We start from the raw sequence: 21,733 nt of genomic DNA, 5'->3' as shown, positions 1-21,733 counted from the left end.
TAGAACCTATATTATCATATTGAAAATGTCAGAGTTGATCCTTAACAATGCGTGCCTGTATCTTATTTTTTAAATATTTACTTCAGTAGTGCTTGAGATGTAAAATGTTTGTGCTTGAAATTCACACATATATGCTTTCCATACACCTTTAAAAAATTTAAGATGATAATTTACGTTTTCAACTATTAATACGTGAGTAAAAAAGACAAAAAACTGCCAGTGCCATGCATATCCACTCTTTGCACTTTTCGGCCATATGCGACACATTTTGGTAATCGAAAATATTTTGCAATAATTTTGAGTGGAAATTTTTCATAGAACCTATAATTGAGGATACGGCTTCCCTGAACTGCGGCTAAGATATACAACCACCACCCTTTCTCACGTAAACTTGTTTTCTCTCAAGTAAGCTAGATTTTCAGAGGATTATACAAATCTTACCAAATAAATTTGAAATCATAAGGTAGAGCGGTAGTTTATCATTTGAAATCAGAGCGAGGGAGGTGAGATAATCTTGGAACCGTGGAATAACGTGGAAGTTCTCTCTCGCTATACCAAACACACACCCTCGAATATTACAAAATAGGATCCTTAAGTCGGCTCCCCACCGCGCATTTAATGTGCTTACAAAAGTCGCCACTCGCGTCGCTGACGGACAAATTGATCTGATTTACATACACAGGGGAATAAGGTATAATTAGCGGGGTTAACCGAATAATATAAGCAAGATGATGTCATCTATCAATTTTATAACTTATCAATGGTATTCCTCGCAAATACAAATATTATAATGAAAAATATTGGAAAAAAGTGGATCCCATTGTACTCATCACTGAGCCGCGTATATTTTTGAAAACCGATTAAAATGCGACCGAAATGGCAACAGAAATCAATCAGCCTTCTAGAGGATGGAATTGGGCCTCCTATATGCAGTACACTTGCTCACATCCTTCTTCAAGGGGAGTGCATAAAATAATATGTAATAATAAAAATGCTTTCATAATATTCGTGACCTTGTTGTCCCGAGTGGACTAATCGGCAGACGCATCGGGCCCATATGAGGGATATTGGTTACTACAATATTCTTGAGGAGTGATTTTTATTGATGAATTTTTCCAATCGGCACTACCTCCGCTGCCGCAGGCAACTCGGCCTCGCTACACACAAACCTTCACCGCGACAGTTTAGATTGAATCCATAAAGAAATTCGATGACTGAAACCGAGCACAAAAGTAGCAGATATTGAATTGCCAAGCACGTTATCTCCGTTTCACCTCAATTTCCACAAAGAATTAAAAAATTATGCGATAAATCATCAAACTATTTCCTTTTATTTTTTGTTAGAAACACGACGCACATGAGATTCGGACTTTGGTTAGTAACTCTGTTATTCCCCTATCATACCGAGGGAGCAAGATCGTACCCCGACGGTTGAGAAGACTTTTATAAGGATTCTAAATCCCTGTATGCATGCGCAAGACATTTTCTACGGCATTACTCCTCCGAACTGACGAATTATTGAAACGCTCTTTCGTGCCCCATGCCTTGCGTGACGACTTTTCCACCTATCTACAGTCGTAGGAATGACTTCCGTTATCGGTCCTCCGAATAAATACGCAAATATACTCTTCGATAGCGCCTACTGAAATATATATTTAAAAACAACCACCGATTGTTCTCTTGTTGATGAATTAATTTTCAGTAACTCTAGGGAAGAAAATTAAAATACTAATTTTTGCATCTACATGCTTGATGGATGAATTTTCCGCTTTCATCCACCACCACTGTAAATAGAGTCCATCAATATGAACCCAATTGAATGATGGTAAGAAGAATAGTTTTAATCCAGATAACCAACACCAGTGTACTAAACCAATGTTCTTGATCATCATCATTGACCATAGATTGAAGATTATTCTAGTAATTGGAATGTTTGCTTTGACCTCGACTCAGATTTTAGGTTTGAAGAGCAAAATTACGTATTCACGGTGGAAGTCCAGATTTTCTCATGTCCGTAGACCTAGTTTCTCGTCCAGACCTTGGCGTAAAATCAAGAGAGATTTGGTCGAGCAAAATATGTCAGGCGGAGAATAACCAGATGAATCATGGTCATGAGTTTCTGGTACCCTCCCCTCAGCAATAGCAAGTTCGCGATGCACACACTACGACAAAAGGCCGCAGAATTCCAAAGCATTAGGACCCAGCGCACTTAGCAACGTAAGCGCAATCATGTGCACCGTATTCCTTCCTTGCTACGACCACATAGTGTTTGTGGAGATCAATACCGTTGAGCGGCAAAGAAATGGTGAAATACACCTGTACCCATGAGAATGAAATCTAAAATCATTTTTCGGTTATTTAACAAGTTATTGAAAAAAAGCTGACGAACGAGACCTTTTCCAGAACCGATTTATCGTGTACTAAGGGGAAAAAAGATTCGAAAGATTCGAAAGATTTTTCCTTGCACATAGAAAAAATTGATTCAAACTGTAATAGAACAAAATAAGTTATTTTAACATGAAATACAAAGCACTAGACCATTCATTTTCTCCGAGAAAATAATATAAACAACATACTATATTAAGAATAGACCCAAGATAAATAAACCTTCCACGGATTATAATTACTCACCCTTATAAAGTCCATAATAAACAGCACATGACATAAACACATGCTACACCAACATCTATTATAATCAGCCGAATTATTAATGGCATTGTATATAATACTATATGTTATGTAAGTTTTTTATTGTTATAATGATATGAGGCCGAAAAATATGCAGTAGATGTGGGAGAGATATGGAGGGGAAAGGTGGCATAGATTTAGCGTGTACTAAGGGGAAAAAAGATTCTGAATACTAGTTTATATATAAGAATTTTATGAAATTAGAATGAGAGCAGGATAAATGTGGATAAACTCTTCTCGGGATTCCCACCGGATTAATTTTTCTATAATGGCCAACGTTTCAAGCTCCGACCAGGGGCTCATCCTCAGGGCTAAATGCTGTTTTATCAAAACAAATATAACAACATTTAGCCCTGAGGATGATCCCCGAGTCGGAGCTTGTAACGATGGCCCTAATGGAAAAATTGTCCCGGTGGGAACTCCGATGAGAGTTTACCCACATCATTCGCCGGGAAAGCATCAAATCATATTTCAGCATGATTAATGCATACAGAAAGGGAATAAACATATTATAGCTCATTAAAGAGGAAAGAAATATATGTGATGGAGGAAAGACTGGTTTGATTCGCGAAATGTTCAATGTACCCCAAACAGTGCAATACGTTTAATAACAAGAGGAGGACCGTACAGCTAGCCCGGATTTTATACTCGTTGTGTACTGATAGTTATGTCAGTTACAATTTTTAACAACCTTTGACCCAATTAAAACTTTTTAAAAACCTTACAGGTGCTAAGCCTATGAAAACCTATAAAACATCCAGTTCAAACAAAACACTGGAAACAAGCTTTCATTCGGCATAATATTCACAAAGAGTAGCAGTGCTGACCTGCAGAATGAGTTTAATCATGAGATAAAAAACTGACAGGAAAACATAGCGTCACCATATACTCTTCGAGAGAAACTTGAAAAAGACATAAAAGTTTTACAGCTACATATGCGAGTCAAAAATCACAATATTCCTCCATGGGTGGGACTAAAAGAATTAATAATTAAAGTACGTAATCAATAAATATTACTTACATTTATTAGTTAAGAGGTACGGCCTTTCATTTAACGATTTCATTTATTTTATATTTGATTTTTTTGTATTATAGGTAATCCAAAGATACCTTTTTTCTATTTCCAAGCATGACATAGTTAAGAACCGCACTCCAATCCTTCAGTCAACCGACTCGTTGCCTTCAGCCAACCCTGTGACTCGTTATCCTGACAATAGAATAATCGAAAAAGTAGTCTCAAACAATCAAACATAGACACTTATGTAACGCTCCGAGTGTCAGCATTTTGTCCTTGCACTGTTATGAAGCTATAGGCGCTTTGGAACGATAAACATAAAAAAGCATTTTCTTGCTATTAAAAAGCGTTGAATATTCACTTTCTCCGTATGGCACACTTGCGAAGAATGAAAATAGCTCACTAAGCTGAAAATGGGCCTAGCTGGAGGAGTTAAACAGATTATGAAGCCTATTATTTTCCGCTTGCAGAGTGCATTTGGTTTTCTTCGGGACTTGCGCAACGTGATGTTTCCGGCCTGGGGGCGGGGGAAAAATGGGTTTCGCTGCAACGACGGAAGAAATTAGGACTACTGCCAGAGTCAGGCGGTTGGAGGGAGAGAGTTGAAGAAAGAATTTTCGAATGAGCTCTTAGTCTGAGGCATGAGGTTTCACGGGCGATCAAAATGGCGATCCATTAAAGGTTCGCCATGTTGAATCCTCCAAGGGTTTTACCCACATCGTCAATAACACTTAGGCTAATGGCTATTCTTCCGTCCGACACACTTTTACTCTTTAATAAAGCACGAAATATTTAACAGCACTGAGCAACGCCAACCATCCACTTAGAAGCTCTTAGTATCCAAATGGGTGCCTGATAAAAGTCCCATAAATATTTGTTCACTATCGAAGCATGGAGGAATGGAAATGCTGAATAAAACTTCGCTCGACAACCGAGTTTGATCGATAATGCCAGCAAACGAACGAGTGCCTTCGTCGTTTTTATGATTCCACTTCGGTGGCCATCAACGAGACACGTTTAGTCTTATTTGAAGATGCACTTATGCAAAACTCAAGGACCTGCTTTATAATCGGACGACATGTGAGGCGATCACCTCATGACATTTAGTTAACAAACATTAGACGATGGGATAGACACGGTAATAACGTACTTATCTTTGATTTTGCCTGACTGCATACCTCATTTTTCGCTTTCAGTGCCTTATTCCTCAGACATCCGAAAAACAAAACATTTACACATGCATTACTGTATGTACACATAAAATACCGACATCGCGACAGTGGCTGTTAACAGAACTTTCTCTCTCAGCAGTGGCGGATCCAGTTTAGGGACAAGGGGGGGGGCGAAGTGGGGGTTAAAATTCCAGCAGGGGTCAGGAAAAAATTACCATTCTATCTTTGGATAGTAAATTACCATTCTATCTTTGGTAAATTGGATACCAAAAGGGGAGGGGATGTAGCCCCCTTAGCCCTACCCCTCATAGATCCGCCACTGGCTTTCAGCAAAGCAGGACAAGGGTACTGCGAAAAGATACGTTTTCAAACGATCATTTCATGGACAAGATGCCTACCTTGTAGAAAGAATGATTCAGTAATTCATCTTTAAACAAGTATTTTATTCAAAATACTATAAATTACGATATATTTTCTGAGACCTATTGCCGAAATAAATTGGCTCCGCCACTTGTTCCACCCGATGACCACTTAACCCTGGATAACTGAACCTTCGTAATTTTTACGACGCGCCAAATTAAAATTCCAAAGATTTGGATGATGCATTTTGTAATAATAAATTACGCAGTTAGTGGTATTTTAAAGTCTCCAGGTTCAGATGGTCCCAGCACCTTACATAAAATTTTTTTGCTATAAATCATAGTAAAAAAGAATTATTAAATAAATAATTTCAATAAAATGAATACGACTTCAACTTTAAAACATACACAAACAATAAAAAAAATTTACGTTAATTGGTTTAAATTACTAAAATATCCTCATTGGAAGCAAATAAATAGCTTTGTCAAAATGGCGAAGGTTTAGTGACCGCGTGACTCTGAGCTAGGTTTAGTAATCTAGGGTTACACCAATTTCAATAACTAAAATATAATTGGAGGATATTATGCCCGAGTCTTTTGCGCAGCGTCGCAAATGTTGATTACCGAGAGTTTCGCATTCTTAGCGCCATTACTCCACTCGGTCAACATGACACCGCATCAATGACTCTGTGAGTTTGAGTTTGCAGGGTCGGAAATCAATACAAACAGAATTCCAGCAACCGTAGGTATTTGCCGACTGGCGAAATTTAATCGGGTAAGATATTGTTTAAGACCTTGCCCCTAATTTCCTCGCGGACGACACAGTGAAAGAGTGAACGGGAGCGAGAATAATTTGTCCAAAGGATTTCGGAGAGGGAAGAAAAACAAAACGTATTATTTTCCCAGCGCAAAGCCGCCACCCCCGGTCCTCGCTCCACTGCGCCACGGTAAAAATGATTTGCGGTCTGCGGAGCTAATCCCGACCTAATAACGTCAATGAACCCTAATTCCATCATCGCCCCGCCGACGGCAAATTTCTCCTTTCGAAACCCTCCCGCTACCAATCCCTGCGTGTCCCCCACACTCCCATCCCCGGATCCTCATAGGGTCGCTCCAATTTCCAACCCACTTATCCCGAACACCCTAACTCGTCCTTGTCGATCCTTATAATGGACCCGGCTCCACCTCCCAACAAACCAGTCCCACCTAGACCCGGACCGGGCGTAAAATGAGCAAGCCTCCTTCCCTCTTCGCCACGACACCTTCCACGAATAATACAAAAAAGGATCCCTTCAGTCGGCCCTTAAATGTGTTGTCGCCCACCGCGCATCTAAATTGGTTTGCAAAAGACGCCACTCGCGTCGCTGACGAACAAAGTGATCCGAGTTTCACGGTGAGGTAAGGTATTATTAAGGGAGTCAACCGAAATTTACATTCATAATGATGTGATTTATCGAATTCATAACTCTTCAATCCCATTCCTCGAATTTGCAACGACCACACTGCAAAATATTAGAAAAAAGTGGATAGCATTTCACTCATCACCGCGCCGCGGACATTTTTAAAATCCGATTAAACTGCGACCGAAGTGGCAACAGAAATTAGCCTTCTATGGAATGGAATTGGGCCTCCTCTATGCAGTCCCCTAGACACCTTCACTGTAAAGTCCTCTCTTCTATTCTTCCACTGCTTCCACTCCCCTGAAGCTCGAACCATCACTTGGAGGGTCTTAATTATGGATGCGTAAAGACGCAGGGACCGGCCGTGGGTAGCCTAATTCGCTCTTCCCGCACCAAAGTTCGCACCTGACTCCCCGCCGCATGGGATTCGCGAGTCACTTTGGCGAGCGTATTCATAAAAGGTTTCACCAAGAACTTTTATCTATGAGCACATCAGTTAAATCTTACTTGGACCTTCCTTCCCAACCTTTTGTGTTCACGTAAAAATAATCCACGTGACGTATTTTGATCGAGATTTCACAAACTTTCCAAACGATGGCGTTAGTCATTACGACTGATAACGACAATTTAGTTAGTCATAACGATTGATTGATTGATATTGACTTGGAGGTTAGTCAGTAATTTTTAATTTAATTATCAATCATAATTTCTTTTATTCTACATTCTCCTTTTTTATTGAAACCATCATCAATGAACATACAAATTAATATTTGTTATAATGAAAGTAAGGCTAATACAGCGATTATATAGAGTGGAGAAAATATTACTGCAATCTTGATTATGGTTTCAATAAAACCCGAAAATTTGGAAAACACGAATGGTAATAAAGTATTAATCGGAAAAACATCGACCAACCTCCGAGAAGTAAGAAGATATAATATATATTAATGCTGAATTTATTTTAATCAAATTTTTATAATTCACAGTCTTGATTTTTTTCATTAAATGTTAGTTCGGTTGGACACGATGGAAACCCAATCAGGTTCTTAGAAGACGAGAAGGGACGGAAGTATCAAATCCCACAACCTACATCGACACATGAAATTGAGGTAAAAAGGAAAACAAAATCTTTAATTAGAAAAATATTGACCAACCTCTGTAAAGTAAGAAGATTATAATATTGAATTTCATTTTTAGTAACAAGTTTTATAATACAGAAGTAATTGGTTGGCTTCCATTAACTAGATAAATATGGCGGGAAATTTCACCTATGTTTCAAACGATGGCTTTAGCCGTGAAGATCGATGACGACAATCCAGAAAAAATATGGACTACTAAGGAAGAGCTATCTAAAAATGAGAGAAAACTGTGGAGAGCCATCGCCGGTGTGATTTTAAGAGAAACGAGAAATATTGATATTCAGTTTTATATGTGATGTCATTTCTCTCGGCCACTAAAATTGATATTAATGACTTGTTATTCCCACTATCGTTATTCCAATTATTTAGCACAACCATAGGAACCCTATGGGGTTTCTGTTTTTGTAAGCACTTCATCGTTTCGGGCCTACGGTAGCTTCAATCGAGGAAGACACCGCTTCCTTACTCCAGGGCTACTTCATCCCTTTCTTGCCAACTTCGATGATGGATAGAGGAAGAAACGGATATCCTCCATCCCGATGCACGACGGTTACATTTTAAAATTCGCCTCAGAGTCGCGAGTTTGAGGGAAAAACCTAAATAATAAAATAAAAATTCATGCTGATCCGGCTCGGAAATAGGGAGTTCTGCCATCGGGAAGGAGAGAGAGAAAGAGATAGAAGAATGATGATGAAATGGAAAAAAGCGTTCCCCGCCGTATTGATTTTGAATTCTGGACGTACTGAGTATCCCTCAAGAGTGCAATTTCGCATTTTGTTCTCTTTTATTACCTCCTCTATCTATCAATCCCTCTTGACTATTCAATCGATCTATGACCGATAGTGCATTCGTCCGATCTAGGATCCGAACACGTGCGACCATGCACTGGCGCAGTCGGTCACGTGAATAGAACGGCGCGGGGTGCAGCTGGATGCGGCCAAGGGCGCCCTGCCTCGTAGTGAACCTACTGCACCGAGGGGAGGCTTCTTCCCCGTCTCTCCCTTCACCCGAAATTGCGCCAATCAAAATGAAATAGAATAACCGGAGGGTTCTATGGCGGCAAATCAATCGATGCTGAGGGCAACATTCCTCTGCCATTAAAATGCCGATTGAATCGAATTCACTCTCCTCACACATTGAAAGGTAGGAAATAGTAGCGATGCTTTGGACGTTTATTTTTTCCATCCAAGAAGGCTCAAATTTGAGCCATAAAAATTTGACTGATGAATACATTAGAATAGAATGTAAATCTATTGTCCTTGTGCTTCTTCGTCCACTTAAAATATACAACTAAGTACACTTATATATTGGAGCTCGATAACACATTGCTTCAAAGCAGTTATATTATTATGAAAAATAACAATCCTTAAATGAGGTTTTGCATAAGCATTAAATTAAGACCGTTCTTGGTTGAATAGATACGAAACATATCTTTTTTTTAAACAAATACTGAAACGAATTTTTACACGTTGCATCGCGTCGGTAGGCATACTATTCCATAAAGTGGCTCTAGCGACACAGAAAGATAATTGGTAGGTAGTAGTCCTATGTAGAGGAGGAATCAAATAATCAAGAATCATTCGGGTGGTAACATTAGCCATGTTTTATCTAGGAGGAAAAAATTGCTTCAGATAACCTGGTTACTGATTTGGAAAAGGCAGTACATATATGAACCAAGCAAATATTTTCTTCTGGTTTTGGCCTTCGGCCATGTCAGCCTGGTATAATATGGGAAATATGTTCATATTTCTTGCGTTACATGCATACACAAATATTAAAAGTAGTACGGCTTCGTTTAAAAAACAAGGCTAATTCAAAGCAATGCCAAGTGGAATAATTAGGTAGCTACTCGGACCAAAACGACATTGGTGCTCTCAGCGTAATGGAGGGATCCATGCAATTATTAATTTTGCAACACCAAAAAACCACCAACTTTCATGCAAAATCATCATGGTTTCTCCAGCGTTGGCTGCATTCTTGATATTCATAAATAGTGGACGTTCTATTTGCGAAAGAACTTTTATTTCCAAAAGACTCTTTGTTTTACTCGGATATTTTCACCACGATGCACCATAAGAACTTAAATTAAGATGAAAAATCTTTTCCTACGATATTTACACACATTACGGTTTGCGTTGAAATTAATAAAATCTAAATACTTCCATCCATTAATGTGTGCCTCAACAGTTCCATTAAGAAAAAATATTGATTTCGTACAAACAAACACGATTATCTCCTTATTTACTAATAGATTCATTAAAATAATAAACTCCTACATCACAGCTTTCAACGGTACAATTTGTATGCAAATCCAATTTTACTGACTGCTTTTACGAAAATGAAGAAGATATTATTCTCCATACAAGCAATCACATTATATGCAATCTGTTACTGATTATAATATTCTTTACTAGTCGGTTACATTCAGACCGGCAGTTGGGAAAAAATATGACACATAAGAATACAAATCGAAGGAAAAACTATGAATTCGTATATTTACATATTTGCCTTTAGCGATAAAAATACAAAGTCCCGATGAGATTAAGGTTTGTGACTAGTTATCAGCGAAGAGTAATTTCCACGAAACAAACACAATTACCTTCATCTCTCTCAGAAAAGAAAAAAAGTATTTAATGCTTCCATAATATCATGTCGACTAATGTCGAGTTTTCCATTAGGAAAAGGACGCGCATTGAAAACAGGATAAATTCATTCGCTGCCATTAAAATGATGTCACGCAACACCATTTCTTTCGAAGCATCAACTAACTATCTTAGATATATCTCTTGCACTCACCCATGAATTGTATTCTTATCTACACCATAATTTTAGTTTCATCCAAGGTGAAATTAATTTCAGAAGTGTTTCGAGCCAAGGGGTATGAAAAGGCAAGGAAGGGAGTTTATTTCAAACTCAGCACCACGATTAAATTTGGGAATGAATTAGATGGCGGATTACTTCCAGATAGAGGTGGAAGCATCAGATAGTTAATTTCCTAATTCTCACTATATAGCATTTCACCACAATTTTATACATACAATTGCAGACGGGTAGCCGATAATTTTATTGATTGAGAGGGCCAAGTAAGCGGAAAAAAAACTTAGCCCTTCTCGTCGAGTCCCGAATGTGAACAATGGCCGCTATGGCCGGTTTATCCAGACATTTAACCTTAGTTGCAAAAAAAAAATAATTTATAAATTTTAAAAGTTCTGTGTGACCGCATAAGTAAAAATTAACACTCAGTCACACACTCACACACAAAAATAATTTCTATCACTTTCTATGTCCGTAAATATTCCTTTTCAATCAGTAAAGTAAGCTAAGTAGTAATAAATAAGCATGTTCATAACCTATTACAAGGAAAATTTTGGCTAACAGATGCTTTCATCATACCATTTCTTTGTGGAATATTGCAAGTATTTATTTCAATGTGGAAAAATACCTCTTCAACACGCTTGAATCCTCTGATTTTATTCTGGTTACATTCATCGGCCGCTAACTCAAGTTAGTGAAGAACAATGACTCACGCTGAGATTATTATAGCTATCTAACACTAATTGTTAGCTGTAGCTAAACCAACGACAAAAAACCAGAACCAATGCCCTAAACCTCTAACTTCTGCAGCTTGTAATGCGGCATGCTTGATACTTTTTTACGTGAAAATAATTGCCGCGCCCAACCGTAAATTTTCCGCACTGAAAAAAAGTTTAGTTAGAAATATCAAATTCTGATGAAATTTTTCGAACTTTTCGGTTCCCTTGGACCATTGAATATTTCGATAACTAAACATAAAGTCTATCAAAATGGCCATAGCAGTTCGATAAAAACAACTAAAATCAAAAGGATGATAAAACCGACGCAGCGTGCGCATACAAAAGATTTTCACCCAGAAAATCATAGGCAAGCGATTTCGTAAAATTAATCATAACTTCAATAAAAGTGACCAAACTCTGAATCGAATCGAATTTATACAGATATTTTTACCAAACTCTTTCTTAAAATTGACCAAATTATGAAATGTCGACATTCTCTATAAAATTTATTAAGAAATTTTGAGAAAATGAATCAAGTGCTTAATTATTTTGCATCAAAGTTTAATTATTGAGTAACAAAACTACTCCCTACCATACCAATTTGATAGTTTTTATCACATCTTTTTTTTCTCAGCGCAGATTGGCGGAGGATTGACAAAATGTCCTTCTCTCTTCTTTTTTCCAGAGCTCACCTGCTACACGTGCATGAATGTCACGGACAACCAAGTGTGCAACCGGTTCGCCATCGATCGTCCATGTCCGGAAGGTGCGTCACAAAGACCGCCGGTTCACTAACAAGGGCGGGACGGATTCCAAGCGGGATGATCTGCGCTAGAGGCGGGCTCGGTGCCATTAAATGGAAGGGTTGGATGGAGAGCATTTCGCGGCGACCTCCTGCCGCTGCAGCGGCGAGACCAGACGCACGGCACCGCATAAAACTCCCCGAACGAAAACTAACTTCGGGGAGTGATTTCGGTGGCCGTTCAAAATATTCTCCCCGCGCACCAGCGACTGTGTCCTGAAATAATGGTGAGAGTATCGCGGAGGCCACTCCATCCACGCTTTCAACAAAAACTTTGAAATTTCCCCCGTTGGACGAGACATGTTGTTTACGGTGATTGGAGGCTCCTAACGGCGCTTTTCAATCTCACAATCAGTAGCTACTCCTGGAGGAGTCGCTACCGACAGATAAATGTTTCGGAATAAACTCATATCTACTAAAATCTATCCCGATGGAATAAAAATCTAGGTACCTACTACTACGAGTTATGGCCTGTATATCTTGAATGAGCGCAAATACTACAAGGTCATGAAACAAGATATAGAGCTCACAAGTTTCCAACTGGGTGAGCGGGAAGTACTAGCATAGAGTAAGTATATACTTACCCTATGGTACTAGTGAGGAACTTTTGGTTCGATACTTGACCCTTCCAGCTTTGAATGGGCGCACTTCAACTCGTAGTATACCCCTAGGCCCTTATTATAGCATATCATTAAAAATGTCTTATATTCTATGAGCCATTTTCCAGTAAAGAAAATCGACTGATAAAATCTCCACACGCAATCAAAGACATCCTATCATTCAGTCGACAAATAAAATAAAAGAAATGTTCTAACAAAGGTAAGTTTCTTTCTCACTCCATAAGTTTGAAATTATGGCTTAGCAATCTAAATTAAGTCACGTAAAAACGCTAGTAATCTGTGGCGGACTATCCACTACCCATCGAAAAATATCTTCGCAGCAATACTTAGAACTTTACAGCAATTAACTATTCATTTCTACTAATTATTGCGTAAAATAATTCTCCAAAAGGAGTGTACCCCACAAACTGGCCAAATACTGATCAATGGCAAAATAAACTGCATTACTACGTCGCAGATCATGCATTGGTTCTTGAAAACCCATTCTGTGAAACCCTTTGTGCGAAATAAGACCGTGTAAACATAGGACATTGCGACAGGTATGACATGCAAACGGCAAACGCATTACCACGTTAATATTTCAACGTTTAATTGATTTTTTCCACACGTTTTTACCATCGGCGCTTACTTGGAAGCACTGAAAGAGTTCATTATCTCCTATATTCTATCGTGAGTGATCTCACTTCATACGCTCGCATGTCGCGTCGGGTTGCAAAATACTCGCCTCCCTTTTTTACCTTGTGGGACATCTTTAAAAAAAAGAACATGAAAAACTAATGAAATATCGATTCAGAGACAATTCAATTCTATAATTCCATATACAAACAAAATGAGGCAAATTCATGCGATGCTCCAAATTTATCAAATAGAAAACGACACTCAACCATTTGGTTTCACGATAAAATGAAATGTCTCACCAAATCGCGCCGACAGATTAAACAATATTTTGATGTGAGACGCTTTAATTAACAAGAATATACAATAAGAGAATATATTAGTGTAGGTCTGATAAATAAACGCGTTAATTAATAAATCCCGTTCCTTCCTCTAAAATCACGAAAATTGTAACCTCCAAAGGTTTCATGCTATTTAAATTCCTTTCGGAGAGGCCGAAAAAAACATTATAAATTAAATCTTTACAGGCCTTAGTCCTTTATCGTTGAGCACATTTCATTTTAAACTCTGGGCTCACAAGAGAAGTTATTTCTAAATCCCTTTTACATTAAACTAGCATAGGATTCAGAATCAGGACCCATTCTTTTCTCACTCGGATAACACAAGGAAGAGAAGAACTCGTGGCACTTCAATTATCATCATTCTCTCAGGCCGCCTAAAGGGATTTTTGCGAGGTCGAGCTCCGGCAAGATTCGTGGTGAGAGAGAAAGCGCCGGAATGCAAGAGGTTTTGGGTCACAAACAGCTTTTCCTCCCGGGAAACAATTGAAATTATGTGAGGAACTCGCCACACGCGGCCCCTCTGGAAACTCGAACAATTCACTTGGATGCGGTCCAGCGAATTTCATTTCTATAGCTTGGGACACAGCACCTTAAATTATTCATTTCCTAAAAGACAATCCTGCTCTTTTTTCTCCTCACCTTCATTCCCGATTAAATATTTAACTGATTATGAGTGATCCAACCATTAAAGAAAAAAAATCGATCATGAGATAAATCAGTATATTTCACATATACCAAAAAAAGAACTGATTCGCGGGCCTCAATTGACCAAAAAAGACGTAAATTTTGACGACAGCCAACTCTTGGCAGGCCCTTCATGGTGACATTCGAAGTTTGTGGACGAATTGAATGCGTAACTCCGCGAATTTTTAACCATAACTAATTCCCAGTACCTGTAACGCATATTCAAATGGTCAAAATCCATGGAAAACTGAAATAAAGCATTTTCTACCTTGTATCCCATCACAGGTCGTGGAAGTTAAAAAAAAATACCGCAGACTACGAAAATTCCTTAAAATGTCGAACATTTTTCCTCACCTTTTACCCGAATGTCGGCTGGTTCCCCAGACCCAAATTAACGCGAAGACCGCGCCAAAAAATAATAATTCATAAGTTTCGTATTTCCAAACCGAACCCAAACTTCATTAAGCAAGACATTTAATGTCATACGTTGCGCTACATTAAGCAATGAGAGACTTTTAGGTGAGGAGTTTTCAAATGTATTTCAATTGAATAATTTTATTTTGAAATCCCCCCGAAATCTCGCTAAAATTGGCCCGAAAATAACGCGCTTCTTACTTCCATAGTAAAGGAGTACATATATTTTCAAATTGATGAAACATGTTAAAGCTTCATAAAATACGGTTTCAATTTGAATTTTAACGTCATAACAACTTTTATCTTCAGTTTTTAATGTTGTACAGGCATGATTCCATTACACATGTTTCAAAAAGATCTTTCCTCCCAGGATATCTTTCATCAAGTTCTATACGGATTTAAAACATTACTATATCAAATAATTAATATGAGTAGGATAACTGGATTTAAAAATTTGCTCTTATTTTCTGCGTAGGTACTTACAATGGGAAATCGGTAAAAGAAGTCAATATTTTAGACTATTTTCCACAGGATTTGATTCAGTAAATGATACGGCCTAACCGTATAAGAAAACCGCGGTTATGGAAATATTCGCATATCACTCGAAAATGTATCTTAGATTACTTGAAAAAAATTTATCCCATCTTTATCTCTGAAATGCGAGTTAAGAAATCTGAAAAAATGAGTGATAACTTATATTGTAAATAGGAATGGCGAAATGACATCAAAATCGGAGAAAAAGTATTAGATAAATTTTCCAATCACCACTAGAAGGAAAAGGGTACAGCAACGAGTAAAACTATACGGTATGTTTCAAGCAAAAATAATTCAGAAAATTTCACGTCGATACCTGCCAATAACCTCCGTTCAAAAGCACAAATTCGGTCACCCGTTGAAATATCATCTAATTTAGGCGTCCTGAAAGATCAACAGAGGCCTTAGCAGGGTACAAGGCTTCCCATACAATAAATTCCCAAATTTGATAGATGACATTATGGATCTCGAGCAGTGGCGCCGACTCCATGGGGCCTGAGGGGGCCCGAGCCCCCTCAAAGATTCGTTTGGGGGGGCGGAGCCCCCTCAATAATTCAAGAAAATAATTAAGTTATATTATGCTTTGTGAAATCACAAAAATATATTTGTTATTTTTATTTCCCATGTTTGACGATCGTTACCTTTTAAAATAAATTCAACAATGTGTGTTGAAACAAATAATTATAAGGTTAAGCAGGTTAACTGAATCAAGTGGTGTGAATCATGGTAGTGTTTCGGTGCTGCGACACACTTTGAATTTAACCTCTTCCCGGGGCAAGACCTCCGATATGGGCCCCCCCAATATTTTTTATAAGTCGGCGCCTCTGATCTCGAGGCAGCTGTTAAAACTTTGACTCTCTACCTGCTTCGAGGAGCATGCATAGATTCTTGAACTCCCTTTGCAGTATTCAAAAAAGCTCTCAGTTCCGCTACCGATGTATGCCATTCCGTATGCAAGATTATCCGCGCCAAAAAGCAGGAAGCGAGAGCTGAAAAAGCTTATCTATGAAGCGCAAGAGGGTAATTCGGACGAATCCTATTTTCCAAACGGTCGCCTAGGGAAACCTACGAAACTTTTCTCCATAAATTGTTATGTTATTTCTCATTTCTCGTCGGGCATGCACTGCAATGCGATCAAATCTAATCCGAAAACCTGTTTTCCTGCAGACGAGCATTTTCCTCCCAAAAACACGAAACGGAGTGGGGTTATAATAGAGCTACAAGAATCTCCTAGATGCGAACACAAAATAAGCATGCACGGCCTGTACCCGAGGATTTATACGAATATAAAAATGATTCCACTTGATGTTGAATGAATAATTACACGGAGCTGGAACTATATTCACCATTGCCATGAAACGGTACAGGCTTCTAAATACTACTCGCTGGAACAACGGGGTGCATTTTGAATAGTTTAATGGCATCCAGCATAATGAAAAGTGTCTTCGATATTTTTTCTTTTTGATATCCAATTTTGCGACTCTGAAGAACGCCCAAAGGTACAATAACCACATCGTTTCTCTTATCTATGGTTTCCTTTTGGTAACAGAAGTCCCACTCCAAACCTAGAGCAATGAAAGAAATAAAATAGCAACAAAGTTAATAAAAAAATTTAAAAAAATTAGCACTAGAACATGAAATAAAATAATAGATACCTCATTATTCAAAATGTTCTATTTCTAAGGAATCCAATTAAAGAATGATCCAACGTTTAGGCATTTAAAGCAATCGATTCTGATCGATTAATTTATACATGAAATATAGATTATAAAATGGATTTTATGGATGTCTCAGCTCGTGGTTTAAATGCCTATTCCTCCTGTATTTGCATGTAAATATTTTTGTTTTAGGCATGAATTTCAGCACATGTGATAAATTAATTTTTTATGAATTTATTAATTCTCTGTTTATCATCTTCATCCTGACAATTTTTACAGGTATTATTTTCCTCATTTGATTCATTATGGAGTCTTAAACATTTATCCAGTAAATGCAATCATTATAGAATCTTATTTCCAACTCCAGTTTTATTCAATCATCGTATGTATGTTGCATAGAACTCAGGGTCGGTTTAAGCTGTAAGCAAAGTACGCGGCCGCGTAAGGCCGCGTATCAAAAGGGGGTGCCTAAGCGCTCAATTTAATATATACCTATATAATTGGTTTTTAAGCTCTAAAAATACTACATTCAATATATAAGAGCAAGAATATTTTATATTCACCCAGATATTTAAGTCTCGACCCTTAATCCCAAAGTATTTGTATTTATTTTTTAAAAAGTGTCCAGAGAGAATCCCTTCTGCCTCTCAGGCTATACATGAGGGAAATGAGCAGAATGTTGTTTGCTTACACAAGAAAAATGTCTAGAATCGTCCCTGATAATACAATATACCTAGGAACTACATACTACTGTATACTTACTGCAGCTCTCCGAAAAATAATGCACACGCGCAAATCGACTTTCAGGTACGTGCTAATAAAATCGCATTAATATCAGGTAGAATTACTTTAAATTCGTAAAAATCGCTTCCAGCACCTTAACACTACAGAAAAACTTCAATCCTTCCCGAGAGTGATACAGTATTCAATAATCCATATTTTCATACAGGGGAATGACGCCTCGGTATCTTAACTGGCTGAAGCACTCGACCGGAAATAGGGAGATCCGGGTTCGAATCCCGCTCAAGGCGAATGAATGTTTCTCTGCGGATTTTTCGCACAATTTATGAATTGCGGGTGACTCCGTATCAACATGGCTAGTCCCGGCATACTTAAATTAGGATTAAAATTAAGTTAAAATGTCAACCTTTACACGTACCCATCGTCTGGTGACACCATCGCACACGCATTTACTTCTATCTATAAGCTTTTAAAAAGAAAACTCTTTTTGTTTACAGATAAACAGTTCTGTCACAGTCTTCACGTCTTGGAAGGATTCGGAAGCAAGGGAGACAGCCTCTTGGTGAACAAAGGATGCGCCGGAGATGATGAGTGTAACCCCAAATCCATTGGATGCCGGAGAGAAGGGGGCCAGACGGTAATCCATGAGATTTCATCCACCAAATTTAATTCCATTTCCCTTAACTTAAATTTTTTACAATTATGAAACATTGAAACCGGAATTCACATTAAAATGACTATAGCTTTTCGTCAATTTGTGAAACTCAACATAGAAATTTGACACGCAGAATAATTGCTTGAGTGACATAAAATGGACACAGAATTCCTTGTTTCCAGTCGGAGTCAATTATTTTTTTCAAAAAGAGGGAAACAGGCTAACTAAATACTGTTGGAGTACAATTTGAAGTCCAAAACAATCGCTACGTTGAAAATTTTCTTTTGTCTCCCAATAGATAATCCTTGGATGTATTTCATCACATTTTACCGCCATCAGAAGACTTTAAGTCTTCTTCTACTACTACTCTAAATCCCACTTGCTTTCCCCCTCCCTCCTTAAATGACAAAGAGAGCGGATGAGGCCGTCAAATTAGTGAAACAATACGCAATAACGTAGTTGATTTAATGAGTGTTTTTATTGTTATTGTTCCCTTTTTGCACTTTATTAATTTACCCTTTCTTTAAAAATCCAATTTATAACGCCTACAGGACTGTTTTTGTATTGGATGCAAATAAATTAATAAATAAAGATTCGTCGGAATATAGAAGAATGTTCGTCCATGCAATTCCACGAAACCAACACACTAAAATGTAAGATTAAAACATGATATGATTTCAAAAGTATAGACTCAATCGCGTTCATATCTATTATGTCAAACTCTCTATACCTATAAGTTCACGCCGGGAATTTACGAGGAGTTTCATTATTCTTCAAATGTTTACGAAAACGATTCAGTGGGGTCCAAGCATGGTTTTTCCTCAAATTGATATCTCACTATGACCCCGAATACTGTGACTCAGCAAAAAATATTTCCAATATATCATATTTATACGATTCTAGAAGCTGTGCCTCATGTTGTTTTGTTTTCAGCTTTCTAGCGTCAAAATCATTACACGGTTTTGTAACTTGGATGAGAGAAATTCTCCTCCCTACGAAACGAATGAAAGGGGTTACCATGACAACTGTGAGGATTGTCATATGAAAATAATAAATTCATTACTTCAATTTCTGAACTTAAGAGCTTTGCTAACAACGACAAAAAATATGGGAGCTTTAGGAAGCTTCAGTGGTTAACACCAATGTGGAAGCTACCATCCTTCAATTTAAATAGAATGCTAGTCAGAAAAAATATCAATTTTTTATGCATAATAAAATATCTCATTAAATTTGACACGTGGAAAAAAATATCATGTGAAGTAAATGGAAGTACAAAATAAAAAATATAAGAGCACACAATAAAGTACAGAAGTACAAGGGCGTACCCAGGCCCAAAACTGTGGGGGGAGCAAGCCGTGGTCGTTCAAGTTGTAACATTTTAGCATAGAAAAGGTGAATGAAATCTAAATTTTAAGAAAATTATTACAGCGCTTTATCAGTTGATAAAATTATTTGCTTGAAAACATTGTATTAGTTACTTTGCTTTTACTAATATCATTTTTCGTGGGTTCAAATAAAATTAGTTTAAAACTTTCGTTTCAATCCAGTCCTGATTTTTCTTTTAGAGTTTTGCGTTTTTTGCCTCTAGAGGGAGGGGCAGCTGCCCCCTTTCCACCCCCCTAAACCCTCCGCTGGGTACGTTCATGCAGAAGTACAACTTTTGTGATTATAGGGTCCTCATTTTCACTCATTCCAGAGCTGCAACGCGTGCTGCGACTTCGAATACTGCAACGAGAAGGCGCCGGTGGATGCGGAAACGGCAACTTTCGTTCAAACCAAGTCCTCAGCGGTCGGACTCCCCTTCATTTCTCGATTCGCAACGCTCCTGCCTGCCCTCTGCCTCCTCGTGAGCCTCACTCAGGAAGACATCCGACACTTCATCGCGGAAACTTGAACCGAAAACGGAAGTCTCATCCCAGACCACTCAACCCGATCAACAGAAACTCATTGATGGCCGAGAAAACTCCATTATTCTCTCACGCACGAGAAAAACATTCCAGGGAAGAGTGGGGAAGATTCCCAACTGGGAAAAAGAAGCGGAGTTCACTGGAAGGCAGATGTGTAACTCAAGCTTTCAAGTCTACAATTTTATCACAATCATTCCAAGTAAAGATATGCAAAATTTCTAACGTTCTTGTCACGGTACCTTACTATTACCCAGACAGAAAAATATGAGTGTTAGAACCTAATCAATAGTGAAAAGTTAAGGTTGTGCCGCATTTTTGGAGAAGTATTTCATTCTTACGCGTTTATGAGATTTCTTCGACAAAGCTCAAGGTGATATTGATCAGTATTCTCCCCGATGTTTAATTTTATCAGCTCACTGAAACCGAAGGTTACATGTTGATGGAAAAACAGAGTAATTTATTGTAAATACCTTTATGTAATTCCTCACTTAAAATGAGTGAATCCGTCACTTTTCTCTATTGTTCACTTTGATTCTCGAATAAATCTATTTTCAATAAAGTTGGTGATTTACCCTTAAAATAAATTGAACCCTTCACCCGAACGTTGGCCAATTGAAACAATAACCTAATTGTTTGTAACGAATAAGTATTTTGAGATGTAGAAACTTTAAAGTTTCACTAACGAGTCCCTTCGGTGCCAATCCAGATACAACGAGACATGGTACTAATAACGAGACAGCTAGAGAAATATATCTTCCGCCTCTTCCAAGACCAGAGCTCTGGAAATTACTCTATTCACTAAAGACTCAACCCTCCGATACCAAAGAATGGGAAAGGACCTTTTACAAGAGAGGTAATTCAAGCGACATCAACAGATCCAGATTATAGATATGCGCAATTGGTGGGGATGGCTACCACAGTATGACTTGGGGGAAGGAGGAAGCGACAGCTAAGTCAATCGGGCCCACTATAAGAGAGTGTAAAGCGCTTTAGGCGTAAAAGATTATAAAGCGCTTTTCAAACATATCATGTTTCACCACGTCAGCGCTCCATTTGAATTGCAATATTAATATCACCGACGAGTGCGCGCAAGTATCGTTCACTTGTCAAGTCTTTTCTACGGAACGAGAGTGGAGTATAAAAAAATCCGAAATGAAGAAGGATTTTGAGATATGCTCGGCGAACACTTTCCTCATTGCGAAGCAAAGAACTCCACGTGTCCCGCGACTCCCAACAGGCCTCACAACTGATGCGAGCGCTTTTTAAGGTATACTTGAAATTTTATGATAATGGTCGAATTAGAGCAATTAAAATTTCTTTAATATAAAAAATCAATACAATCAACGCTCAGGCGTTGAAGCTCATAAGAACGCAATGCAACGAAAATGTTAATCCAGTCAGGATGCAGTTCCTCGAAAATCGATTGTTTTTTTACGAAAATGGCAACAAAACAGTA

At 38.1% G+C, this 21,733-nt stretch overlaps 1 protein-coding gene across 1 annotated transcript in view; it reads left to right on the top strand.

Annotated features, from left to right (window-relative positions):
* Positions 1-20,836, top strand: part of LOC124163924 (ly6/PLAUR domain-containing protein 6-like) — a 52,983-nt gene extending 32,147 nt beyond the window's left edge. Inside the window, exons 3-5 of the mRNA XM_046541040.1 lie at positions 11,992-12,072; positions 18,213-18,352; positions 20,067-20,836. Coding sequence (XP_046396996.1) covers positions 11,992-12,072; positions 18,213-18,352; positions 20,067-20,264 — 419 coding nt within the window. The 3' untranslated portion in view covers positions 20,265-20,836. The remainder of the gene's footprint in view (positions 1-11,991; positions 12,073-18,212; positions 18,353-20,066) is intronic.
* The last annotated feature ends 897 nt before the right edge of the window (positions 20,837-21,733 follow it).

This window comes from Ischnura elegans, chromosome 1, assembly GCF_921293095.1.
Source record: "Ischnura elegans chromosome 1, ioIscEleg1.1, whole genome shotgun sequence".
Lineage (NCBI taxonomy): Eukaryota > Metazoa > Arthropoda > Insecta > Odonata > Coenagrionidae > Ischnura > Ischnura elegans.
Note: the sequence above shows the minus strand (reverse complement) of the source record. Positions and strands in the feature narration are given on the sequence as shown.